The 12,474-nt window shown below is 42.1% G+C and overlaps 1 protein-coding gene across 1 annotated transcript; it reads left to right on the top strand.

The window, feature by feature from the left end:
- Positions 1-336: 336 nt before the first annotated feature.
- CD180 (CD180 molecule) lies at positions 337-9,352 on the top strand. The gene is made up of 3 exons (XM_084833381.1): positions 337-501; positions 3,494-3,660; positions 6,399-9,352. The coding sequence occupies exons 1-3, from the start codon at positions 412-414 to the stop codon at positions 8,125-8,127; spliced, it is 1,986 nt and encodes a 661-aa protein (XP_084689507.1). The 5' UTR covers positions 337-411; the 3' UTR covers positions 8,128-9,352.
- Positions 9,353-12,474: the final 3,122 nt, after the last annotated feature.

The raw sequence follows: 12,474 nt of genomic DNA, 5'->3' as shown, positions 1-12,474 counted from the left end.
GGCATGGTGTTCCAAGCAAACAACTCGCTCTCAGACGGGGATGATTTCAGTGGGACCAAGTTTGCTTCAGTTGGAACGCTCCTCTAATGAAGAAGCACCTTTCACGGATGGCTTTTTGACCTGTGTGTGCATGTAGTGAGGGAACCACAAAGAGCAAAACCCTTTCTCACATTTAATACAGAAGACATGGCAAGGCTGAGGCGATGATTTTGGAGGGCAGCAAAAATGAGGAACTGAAAAAGTTCGCTGCACATAAGTCAAGAGGAAATGGCTTTTTATTGGCCACTATTGTTTGTCTCACTCAGACTTCCAGTTTAACAAAGCTTTCTGAACCCCATTCTGGAAGAGTATTTTTCATCTGACTTCTATTACTGAAGCTCGTCTGTGTGGAGAATCTAATAATACTCCTCAATGGCTTGGTGCACGTACTGCTGGGTTCTGATGGGGCTTTTTGGTGTTAGCTGTGAAGTAACCAAGCCAGTAGATAAAATGTGCACTGAGGTGAGTGATAACGTATTTGTCTCTCTATTGGGGCAAAAGCATTTTCAAGAAAGAATCAATAATTAATTTGGAGCATTGAATACTTGCATGCTAACATCAGGTTGCTTAAGGGCTGAGAGAACTGGCATAGGTGGGACCAAAAAATACCAGGGATAATGCTGTGCCTTTTGAGCACATTCACTGAAACCGACTACAGACAGGGAAATACTTTTTTTCTAGACGTTCCCTCCTTGCTAGTGGAGGCTGGTGACTCCGATTTTAGTGAGACTGTGAATCTGCTCTGGGTTTCAGCCAGAACTCTAAAGAAGCTATCCATGCTGCTGAACCCATTTGGGGACTGGTTCAGCACCTTGGATAGCTTCTTTAGAGTTCTGACTGAAACCCAGAGCAGATTCACAGCCCCACTGAAATCAGAGCCACCAGCTTTCATTGTATTTGGGATTCAATGTATTTGGGATTACAGCGTGATCCTGTACATGCCTACTCAGAAGGAAGTCCCACTGTGTTCAGTGGCACTTACTTTTAGCAAGTATATTCAGGATTGCAGCATATGGACTGTGATGTCAACTGCTTAGCTGAATTGCTGTTTATTTAGCCAGAGGTTTAGGCACATCTCGCTTAGGCAGTTATGCTGAAGCAACAAAAAAGGATAAGTTTGTACATCTTTGTGGTCAAGACATTTAAAGCCAAACAATACATAGAAAGGAGTGGAGCTAACAAAAAAACCCATTATTCGATGTACTGCACACATTTTGCAGATTGTGTGTGGTGGTGGTGAGGAGACATGTTTTGCTAGGGGTTTGCTGGAACCAGAGAGGGATCTAATGAAACAGACCACTGGTGCCTTTAATCTGTCTGCAGCAGGAGCTTCTGAACAGGTGCTTTGCTTTATAAGCAGTTTAAATGCACCTAATTTCTCTAGAACTACACCTTGGGGTGATGTTTTCTCTTTCCGCACTTCAGGCCACAAGCACAGACATCCTGTATAGCTGTATCAGAGAATACTATTCACAGTGACAGTAGTAGCTATTAGCGAAGCATTTCTTTTGGCTTTTTACCTTATTGACCGATTGCCATCTTGAGATGTGGAAAATGCAAAAGGAAAATCTGATCAGCATATTTGTGTATGCTTTCAAAATTTTCTTTTAAAGAAGGTGAGGTGGCAGTTTTCTATATAGTAACTGTAAAACTTCAAATTTTTCTAATAATTAAATTTCAAATGTAGAATAATTCTGAAGGGTTGGTAGATGAGTCAATAGATGCAATATATTTGTGTGGACTCTGGTTCGTTCATTTTTCTCACTATGGTAAATTATTTTCATTGTTTTTCTGTGATAAAATGGCTAAATTCTGGAAAGAATGCTGATACTGTCCTTTAACCCCACCTTTTCATTATATGTATAGTCATCCCTTTAAACATCTCTCACTTCCATGTGTTACAATGTTACTTCGTTGGTTGGTTGAAATTATGCATATACCATCCTTCCTTATCAAATCAAAGGGCGATGTACAAAACTGATTAAGCAACCATTAAAATAAAATACAATTGCAGGGTGCCACAACAGAACCCCACCCCCCCCGTCTCCAGTTGCCATCAGCTGTACCATGCAGGTGCCAGGACAAGCAGGAGGCTCGGACCTGTAGATGTAGTGAATGGGCAGGTCGATGTGGGTGAAGGCGCTCCCTCAACGTGGTCCCAAGTGGTTTAGGGCCTAATATGTCACATCATCTTGAACCTGGATCGGTAATATATTGGCAGCCAGTACAGTTCTCTGAGTAAAGGTGTAGTATGCTTGTGGTAGGCTTCTCCACTCAGCAACCTAACTACAGAATTCTGCACCAGAATTCAGTTTTTGGATCAGTTTCAAGGAAAGCCCCATATAGAGCACATTGCAGTAATCCAAACTTGAGGTTACCACCAGTGCATGGATCACCAAAGCATCATATGCTTTCACAACCCCACATTTTAATGGTTTCTTTTGGTACTGATACATTTAGTGCCAGGCTAAGACCCATTATTCACCTAGGTGTTTATAAGTAGCTATCTCTGTTACTAATTGGTGACTGACCAAGAAAGAATTGTGGTGGACAACTCAATGAGAAATGTCGACCCAGTGTGCGGCTGCAGTGAAAAAGGCAAATTCCATGTTGAGTATAATTAGGAAAGGAATAAAGAAAATCAGCTGCCAATCAGTTTATTCAAGACAATGAAGGACTACATGCATATGCCTAAAAACATACCCAGGATGAGTATATTGAACTCTACACTGCATGCTGATTTTGGATACTGTATCAAAACGTTCTAATTAGCAGTTTCATAACAGCATATAAAATGTCAACCTGTAGCAAAACAAATGTCATTCAATTGGCCATTGCTTCTCATACTCCTCTCATACTTTTCAGTGCATGTTGGCAATAGGCAAACAGCTGCGGGGGCCTGCTATTATGTAGCAGGTTTCGGCATGTCACCAGTCACCTTGAATAACATTTGGGCAAAAACCTGGTGCCAAAACCTGAATCCTGGATGTGAGAAAACTCCCCCATCCTTGCCTTAAATTTGTTTCTGAAAACAAGCCTTCAAAATAAGGGACAAAATGCCCCAACTGTGAACTCTTGTATTCATTCCAATGTCTATGTATTTTGTCATATAACATTTATATTTTGTTCTCCCTCCAAGGAGCTGAGAAGTGTGTGTCAGATACCTAGGCCATGTCAGAAGTGTGTGTCAGATACCTAGGCTGTGCCCAGTCTTGGCACTGATTCAGATTCTTGCCTAATTAGCGTTAGAGATGGAACAATATCAGATGTTTTCAAGACTGTTACCTTGGCCTAGGATCACTAGCTTGTTTTTAAAAGAATGCAATGCTTTTATTAAAAAAAAAAACCCACACCCCATAGTACTATAGAATTCATTATGCCAACAGAGATGCACTCAATGTATTTGCATAAATTAATATGTGTACATATGTAACCCTGTGTATAATTTTCACAGCTTATTGCTAACAAGAGCTACAGCTGTGAAGGTTTAGGACTGACAGAGATTCCAGAACAACTGCCTTTCATAACCAAAGTCCTTGATTTCAGCTTTAACTTCCTGTATTCCCTTCAATGTTCCACATTCAGCAAGCTAATGGACCTGGTGTATTTAGACTTAACAAGGTACAGCAGATCTTTACCTTCACCTCTTTTTATGTATGTTGGAATTTTACTCTCAGCGTTTCAGGTACATGATATTTGTGGTACTGTTGGCAGCCAACAGTTCTAGCAGTCTCAAACAATAGATACTAAGATGCTCATGTGCGAAAACCTGCCTTCACAAGTAGATGTGTTGTAAATCAATAACTTAGGAAATTATGTAACCGTGGTAACTTGACAGTGAAATTCTGCAATTGTGGTAACTTGACATCAGCTTTTAAATAGGATCTTTACAATCTGTGTAGTTGTATAACCAGCACTGCCAGCTGTGGCATGTGCAACACAGACCTGATTCTTGAGAATGCTGTCTGAAGTCACATAATACTATGCTAAGCCATCTGTAAAGCAGACTACCACTGACGCACAACACAGGGCCAGAAACTGCAAGTGACCTCATAGGGCCTACAGAATGTTCTGAATGACAGACCACGTGGACATGTTTGTTTCTAACATCCATATGAACTGACTTGACATATCCAGCAATGAAAGAGGGAACAGGATAAACCACCAGTTAGCCTTTGAGAGAACATGTTCCTTCTTTGGAGATACCAGCTCTGCTCTGCTTGTAGCTACAAAGTCAGGTTGAACTGACTTCCTCTTGCATCTCTGATTGGTTTGCTTGCAGGGGTGGGGGTTAAGAGAAGGAACTTCACCCAGTTTCTACCTTATTATGTGTCTCAATGTACTGGGTGTTCAACAAATGATGTAGTGGTATACTTAATTTCAGATGTGTATAAATGTATAACCTATCATGTTGCATTATTTGCAATAGCAGCTAAGAAAATTCGAGCAATTATTGTGAAGAAAGTATCAGTGATAGGAAAGGTGATTCTCTCACCTGAGCAAGTTACTTTAAAGTCATTACTGGAAGTTTTTATGACGGATATATTTTAGTTATGGTTTTTATGTTAAATGAGAACTGGGAAGCCCAGTTACTCCTGTTTTTTTTATTTATTTATTTATTATTAAATTTATTAATCACCCATCTGGCTGGTCACCCAGCCACTCTGGGCAATGTACAGCATACAATAAAACAGTTTAAAACAATAAATTTCTACAATAAAAACATTTTCTAAAATACCCTAACCCACCCCAAATGCCTGTCTGAACAACCATGTTTTTAATGCACGACGGAAGCTCATTAAAGAGGGGGCATGACGGAGTTCCCTAGGGAGGGAGTTCCACAGAGTGGGGGCCACCACAGAGAAGGCCCTCTCCCTCATCCCCACCAGTCTAGCTGTCCTGGCTGATGGGACAGAGAGAAGGCCATCCGAGGCTGATCTTGTTAAGCGGCCTGTCTGGTGCTGCTGGAGGCGCTCCTTAAGATAGGCTGGGCCAGAACCATATAGGGTTTTAAAAGTCAAAACCAACACCTTGAATTTGGCCCAGAAAATCTTTGCTTTGCTGATTTTACTTGTGTCCTGTCTGCAATGGCCTATGGCTACAAACAATAAGCATTTTGTTGCTGTAAAAGGAAAGGGCAACTCTCCTTAAGTCTTGTCTCTTCTCCTCTTGTCTGCTGTATCATCTTCTACTGCTGAGCCACAGTGTTTGACTTTATATTCTGATTGATTATGCAATCCTATGCGTGTTTAGACAGAAAATGTCATACAACTCCCAGAATTCCCCAGCCTTACAGTCCAAGCTAATTACTTCTAGCTGTTAGAGAAGGATTAAAAAAAATACACCAACATTAATGGCTCGTGCTTGAGACAACAGGAAAAATACAAAACTTACTGCCCTGTACCTGCACATGGAATTCCTGTGTTTTCCTATTCATTGGGTGGTGAAATTTGAAGAACTTGTGCTTCCAGAATTAAGTGAAACAGAGGCCATGCATTGCCCCATTTCAGAGTAATGTGAGAAGCTGTTCTCCGGTAACATTGCAAAAGGCAAGGCTTTGGCACACTGGTACACAAAGACTCAAAACATACAAAGTGACAGAGGGAGCAATTCCATGGCCACTAGACACTGTCTAGAGGACCACAGGATTGTTCAGTTTCTGGGAACCGAGGTCAGAGCCAGGGCTCCAAACCCGTATCCTACAAACCGTGCTCCTCACTCTCCCTTTGTAGCCGGCACAGTTTTTCTCTGTACCAGCTACGTTTCCACTCTTGGAAATGGAGCGTGGAGACGAGGAACGGGGAGTGGTCCCAGGGGTGGGGAGGAGACTGCGGAAGCTGCTTTATGCAGCCTCCTATCAGGTCTCCAGGCCCCTTCCCTCCCCCTCTTTAGATCCCCTCCATGCTTCAGCCGCCCTGCATAGGATTGTTGGCAGCCTCCGATTTCAGAGGCTGGCAACCATCCAGATAGGATTGCTCCCTAAAGCAACTTCCGAGGATTTATTCAAGTGAATAAATCTGAATGTTTCTTGAACATAGCATGTGGTTATGTAAGCCCATAGTGCTCCGTTCCGATCCCAGAACTGGTAGATATTCCTATTGAATAAAAACAATGCCATTATTTAGTTGTGATAACAATCTCAAATATGTTAATATTGATTGGCTCTTTAGATTGGTATAAAAATATGAATATAAATACCAGCCCCCTTTTCAGCCTAACTAGTTGTCTTTCATTGTTACATCTGATGAAAACTGTAAACAAAAGCAGAAAGTGTAGGTTTTTATTGTTTTCATATGTGTATAATGAGGTAAGAACACACAATTGTTTTCATGCCAGATTTTGTTTGTTTTGTTTTTAAGATGTCAGATTAATTGGGTGTATGACGGCGCCTTTGAAAGCAACTCTTACCTGGAAACCATTGTCTTGACTGGAAATAATCTTTTGTTTCTAGCAAGCACAACATTCACAGGACCTCGTTCGCTGAGGCATCTTGACCTAACCCAAACAGGACTCACTAGTTTAACATTTATCCCAATGGATGGCCTGGATGACTTGGAGACACTGATACTAGGAAACAACTACATTCAATCACTAGAGCTCCCATCAAATTTCCCAACAAGGAATCTCAACTATTTGGATTTTCGAATGAACATCATACATAGAATATCAGCTGCAGATATACACTTATTAAAGCAAACTAGAAATCTGACTCTCAGTCTTATGGGTAATGATATTATGCACATTGAGCCCTCGGCTTTTAGGCCAATTTTTTTCTACAGTTTGGATTTTCGCAGCTGTTTTAATGTGTCAGTGATCTTAGAGGGGCTGCAAGGTGCCCGAAGTGTTGCTCTTCAGCTTGGGACATTTGTGGATACAGATGTTCTTGACATAAGCCCCACCATGTTGCAGGGTATCTGCAACATCTCTGTAGACTACCTTACTCTGCAATATCATACTTTCACACAGCTCTGTGCTGCCATGTTCCAGTGTTTAAGCAAACTGCAAAGGCTGGACTTGACCCACACATCCCTCCATGAGCTACCCACTGGCCTTTTGGAGATGAATGTGCTGATGGAATTAAATCTTAACAAGAACAAGTTTGAACACCTTTGCAAAATCATGTCTTCTGCTTTTCCCCACCTCACCCATCTCTACATCAGAGAAAATTTGGAGGGCCTGGATTTGGGCTCTGGATGTTTAGAATCCCTGTCAAAGCTTCAACATCTTGACTTGAGCAGGAGTCGGATAGAAAACTTAGACTGCTGCAGCCAGCAGCTCCGTGGCCTGAGCTGCTTGCAACACCTCAACCTCAGCTACAACAACAAGCTTTTGTTCCACAGTGTGGCCTTTAACGAATGTGCTAACCTGAAGGTTCTGGATCTGTCTTTCACACGCATTCTCACCAATGCTTCCCAAGGACCCTTCTGCAATCTGCGGTTTTTGCAGACCCTGAACCTTTCTTTCTCTGGAATTAATCCAAATATCAAGAACATCCTGCGAGGTCTGAAGAGTCTTATTGTCTTGAATATGAATGGCAATAACTTTGAATCTGGGACCATCCTGAATGACAACCTCTTTCAGCAAACACCCAATTTAGAAGTGTTAACTTTAACTTCCTGCAAATTGTTGGCTATACAAACCAAAGCATTTTCTGACCTCAGGAAGCTAAAACACGTGGATCTGAGCCACAACGATCTCAGTGCATTCAGTTCAGATGCGTTTTCCAATCTCAAGAACATTTATCTCAATTTTGCCAATAATAGGATTCATATTATCCCACGTGATATGCTGACTAACCTATCTGGCCGCAGTGTAATCAATTTAAGTTACAATCCACTGGAATGCACCTGTTCCAATATTGGATTATTAACCTGGTACAAGCAAAACATAGATAAAATTGAAGACTCTGAAGAGACTCTGTGCTCCAAGCCCAAATCACTAGCAGGTGCTAAGCTCTTCTTTGTAAATCTGGCCTGTGGATATAGCACTGCCAAAGTAATATTGATTGTCTTTGTTGTGATAACAGTAATTGTAGTGACCTTCATTCTGACTGTGTATTTTTTAAGGAGAAAGTATGAAAGCATTTAAGCTCTTGTAGAAAGAAAGATGCACAAGAGTAACTTCAAAGAAAAAAATAAGCAGGAACATGTTTATAAGGAACATTTTCTAACACTCATTTTTTTCTGTTCCTTTTGACATCAATATTGCACTCATTAATTTGCTTCTGACATGCCACAGTTTGGCAGGGAAAAGGTGTGAAACCCTTCCCAGCTCACCTCGCTGAGCTCCAATGCTTAAAGCACTTTTAACCTCCACTTCTAGTAGCCCACTTGTAGTAGTATAGCCAGGCTATAATACGTGTGGCTGCTCCATCCTCCCCCAGTGAAATGGGCTTTGTGGATATCAGCCCTGTTCTCACCATATTTGGAGGAAAAGCAGGCTCACGAAAGTTGACTCTGACACTAATCTGTGCGCCTTCACGGGAAAGTGAGAACAAGCTCTGCATCAGGTGTGAGCAGGTACAGACCCTATGATCAGCCAGTTATACATGGGTAGAACCCATTCTCATCCTTGACCAATGAGAATGGTCAGGGGGACCAGCTCACACAATCCCACTCTCCCTCCAAGCATCCATCAAACACATGAAAGAGGTGAGGATAGGGCTACTGTCACTTACAGGAATTAATCATAGTAAATATTTTAGTTTTAAAAAATAGTTTACTAGCCCTACTTTGTTGCGTACTCAAATTACTCACTCCTATTGCTTTCTAGAAGATTTTGCCTGTGAGAACAAAAATGTACAGGTACCTTCCTATTTGTGAGATGGCACAAAGACCACGATGGCCTACGGTAGCATTTGGTTGTGCACATACACCTGGCAGGAGTCAATACCACTGGTTGTATATTTCTGTCAGAAAATGCTTTGAAGACGTGAGGAAATAGCAAACTGAAGGGACAATATTTCCATTCACCCACTCCTTCCCCTCCAGATGATAGAAAAGTCTGTGTATTGCTTCCAGTGGCATGGCATTGTAAATTCCCTCATTCCTGCCTAAAACTGCCTTGTTTGGTAAAGATTAAAGCCAAATTCTCATTTTGTTTGTGAATGTACATGTGAACATAAGGGGTAAAGAGTTATCCTAAAAACTGTGATTTTGTTTGTTTATACTGCCCAGCTAGCATTCTTGGAAAATTCTTGTAGTTTTACAAATCTATTCATAACTTTATATCGGTAAATAGGTACTTCATTGATGAACTGGTGGTGCCGCCAGCTATAGACCTGGAAACAAAATAAAAGGAACTTTTGATTTGTATATTGTTCAAATTTATTTACATATAGGAACTTATACAAATTGCCCTTTCCCTCTTAATAGCTTTCAATGTTTTAATTACAATACTTTAACATGCCAGAATAATTGTACAGATACATCTTACACTGATAGTGTTGTGTGTTTTAACAAGGTCACGAATCATATGCTACATATTATCCTTTACAAAATGTACACATATTGCCTCCATTATGATGTAGGTTCCCCTGGGCCACACCTTCCACACACATCTGCCAAAAAATAGGGGGGGTAATAAAAAAATGAAACTGCGTCCAGTGCTGCTATGGAGTGCCAAAAAGGTCAACATTAGCTTGTCTGAATGCCAACTGTGACCCATCTGGGATTCCATAGCAGCTATGGAGCCCCCAAATGGTCAAAATTAGCTTGCAATCTAATTTGACCCTCATGGTGCGCCATTTTGTTTGCAAAAAAAATTCTGAATATTTTGGGGGGGTCTCTCTGAATTTCAGGGAATGGTGGGGGCTGCATGTTGCTCACCCCTGCTCTAGACCATAGTTAAGATTAAGCACAGTTCTGGATTCATACATACCAAATCACATTTAGTTGAAAATGAAAGTTTCTGATCTCCTTATGTCCATGCTGAGAAGTGAGGGGGAGGAGGAGTCCAAGGCTTTGGGGCTGGCCCTATCATGACAGACTGAGGAGCTCACCTCAAAAGGTGGAGTGGGAGGAGCAGTAAATTGGGCCAGTCCCCTCCCACCAGGAGGCCTCCACCGAGTACTCTAGAGAGCCCCGCCAGCTGCTCTGCTGCCATGGCATTTGCCACAAGAGTAGGCGGGGCTCTCTGGAGCAGCCATCCTGTTTCCCTTGCATCGGATGCCCCCTTCCCCTTAGCCTTGTTGCTGCCACTGTGGTTGGTCAAGCTCTCACTAGTGCCCTGCACCTGGGAAGGGATGTGCAGCGGCACGTGTTCTCATCTCGGGTGGCGAGAGACCATCGGTCAGGGCTGCAAGACTTGAGCACATAACACTAAACTAGGATTATAGCATTGTGTCTGAACCCAGCCACTTTGTTCATTTACAAAGCAGCACATTTACACTTCCTTCTTTACAAGATGCAAGAGCAGAAATAAAAATCTTAAGAAAAACTGGATTCAATAGGACAGAGCAAAACCTGTGTCCATGCTACTTGATTTTAGGTTTCTTATTTTGTGTTCCGATTGTATGTCACTTTGAGTGCATAGCTGAAGGGCAACTAAGAAATTTTAAACACAATGTTCAGTAGCAGCAATTTTTACATTGCCAAAACCACAACTATAATCAGCCGAAGTCTAAACAAAATCACATCTTGAGGTCTCTTATCACTAGTGTTACTTATTCATAGATATGATCTCCCCTTCATGGGTAGAAAGGGGTTGTAGGACCATACCATGGCCCTTCAATGAGGTCATGCAGCTCCTCAGCCTCACTTCTACTTCCACTGTCCACACGTGTTGACGTCCACAGTGAAAAGTCTATGTGAGCAGATCTCTACATGCAAAGGCCTTCTGTGCATTCTGGAAGCCTGCATAATCTGGTTTCCCGAACAAGTGGAATGTCTACAGTGGAGGCTGTTGTGTAATTGTGTGTGCATGAAATGTTAAAACCATGGATTTCTTGTTATACTGAAGGGGATAAACAGCTTTGGCATCCTATATACTTTTTTAAAAACAAAATTAACCAATTCAGTAATTTAGGAAGCAATTCCACGCAGGTTTAGGCAAAAAAAACTCCTACAACTCCCAGCATTCCCTAGCCAGCCACATGCTAGGAGTCTTGTTTTTTTTCTGTCTTAACATGCATAGGATTGCACCCATAGTGTGTGTGTGTGTGTGGGGGGGGGGAGTATGGTCATAACTCAAGAATAAGTTGAAGGATTTCAACATAGGACTCTTGTTGTCCAAGGCAAAACTGGGTTTTTTTTGTTTTTTGTTTTTACTGGAAGCCACAACTGGAAATGAAGGAAATTGGGGTAATTTGGGGTGTTTTATGAATACCTCGAAGAACTAATGCTCTGAGTGGCATGCATAATGACAACAAAAATCTTTATTATTTTATATGTAAAACTTAGGGAGCAATCCTATGGCCGCTAGACTGCCGGTAGATGGCCATAGGATATCTTGTTTTCCAGGAACTGACCTTGGACCCTGTGCTCTGAGGTTGGTTCCTGGAGAACCGACCACCCTGCACTGCCTCGGAGGCAGTGCAAAACAGCCCTGTCCTCCGTGCTCGCAAGAGAAGTGTGGAGCGGCTGAAAAGGGGTGTGCCTGGGGGCGTTCCGGGGTGGGCGGAAATGCCTGTATGACACATCCAATATGTCGTACAGCTGCCTCCTTCCCCACTCAGCCCTCCCATGGCTAGACAGCTGCAATCGGCTGTCTAGCCAAAAATGCAGGGAAGGAGAGTGGAGGGAACGATCCACTCTGTGCTTCTCCTGCCCTGCATCGCCTCTGAGTTCGAAGGCAGCAGCCTATCTGGATAGGATTGTGCCGACATTTCTTCATAAGAAAATGTTTAACAGAATTCAGTATGCTGCTCCATACAAAGATATGAGAAAGATGAAATATACAAGTTGTTTTGAGATGGTGGTGCAGTGTTTTAATCAAAATGCAGAGTAATACATCCTGTCTTTCAAGGGGGGGAAAAGTCCACTCACTGTCTTACCTAGGGCTTGCATGAGCATTTGATTGTGGTGCTGGGAGATCAAGACACCACATGGTGCTTAACCGCCCTCCTCATCCCTCCATCCATACAAAGTTGGGGATGGAAAGTATGGTTGTGAATCATGGACCCAAAACAATGTAACATAATGTACTCTTAATACGTACGGCTGTAGAGTTCCATTAGCTGGAAGTAGTTTTTCCCCTTCAGAATGCTTAACCATACATTTTTTAGTAAATAATCCACACAACTCATTGCTGCAATAAAAACAATTTAACATTTCATACACATGGAACCAGAAATATGGATGGTAACAGCCCTCGCTGCTGCGTGTGTAGGCTTTCCCCTGCGTACATCCATGCCTGTGTGAATACTGGCAGCAGAGCCATGCAGCTGTGCAACCTCAGGGATGGGACAGTGTCATAGAATCATAGAATTACAGAATA

The sequence above is a fragment of the Heloderma suspectum genome, chromosome 2, assembly GCF_057233095.1.
Source record: "Heloderma suspectum isolate Gila_16-S chromosome 2, 16-S_ref, whole genome shotgun sequence".
Taxonomy (NCBI): domain Eukaryota; kingdom Metazoa; phylum Chordata; class Lepidosauria; order Squamata; family Helodermatidae; genus Heloderma; species Heloderma suspectum.
Note: the sequence above shows the minus strand (reverse complement) of the source record. Positions and strands in the feature narration are given on the sequence as shown.

Excerpts from the sequence above, each read along its gene's own strand:
- CD180 (XM_084833381.1), top strand. The coding sequence starts at position 412 with ATGGCTTGGTGCACGTACTGCTGGGTTCTGATGGGGCTTTTTGGTGTT. Across the intron at positions 502-3,493 it reads TAGATAAAATGTGCACTGAG|CTTATTGCTAACAAGAGCTA; the intron begins GTGAGTGATAAC and ends TAATTTTCACAG. Across the intron at positions 3,661-6,398 it reads GTGTATTTAGACTTAACAAG|ATGTCAGATTAATTGGGTGT; the intron begins GTACAGCAGATC and ends TTTGTTTTTAAG.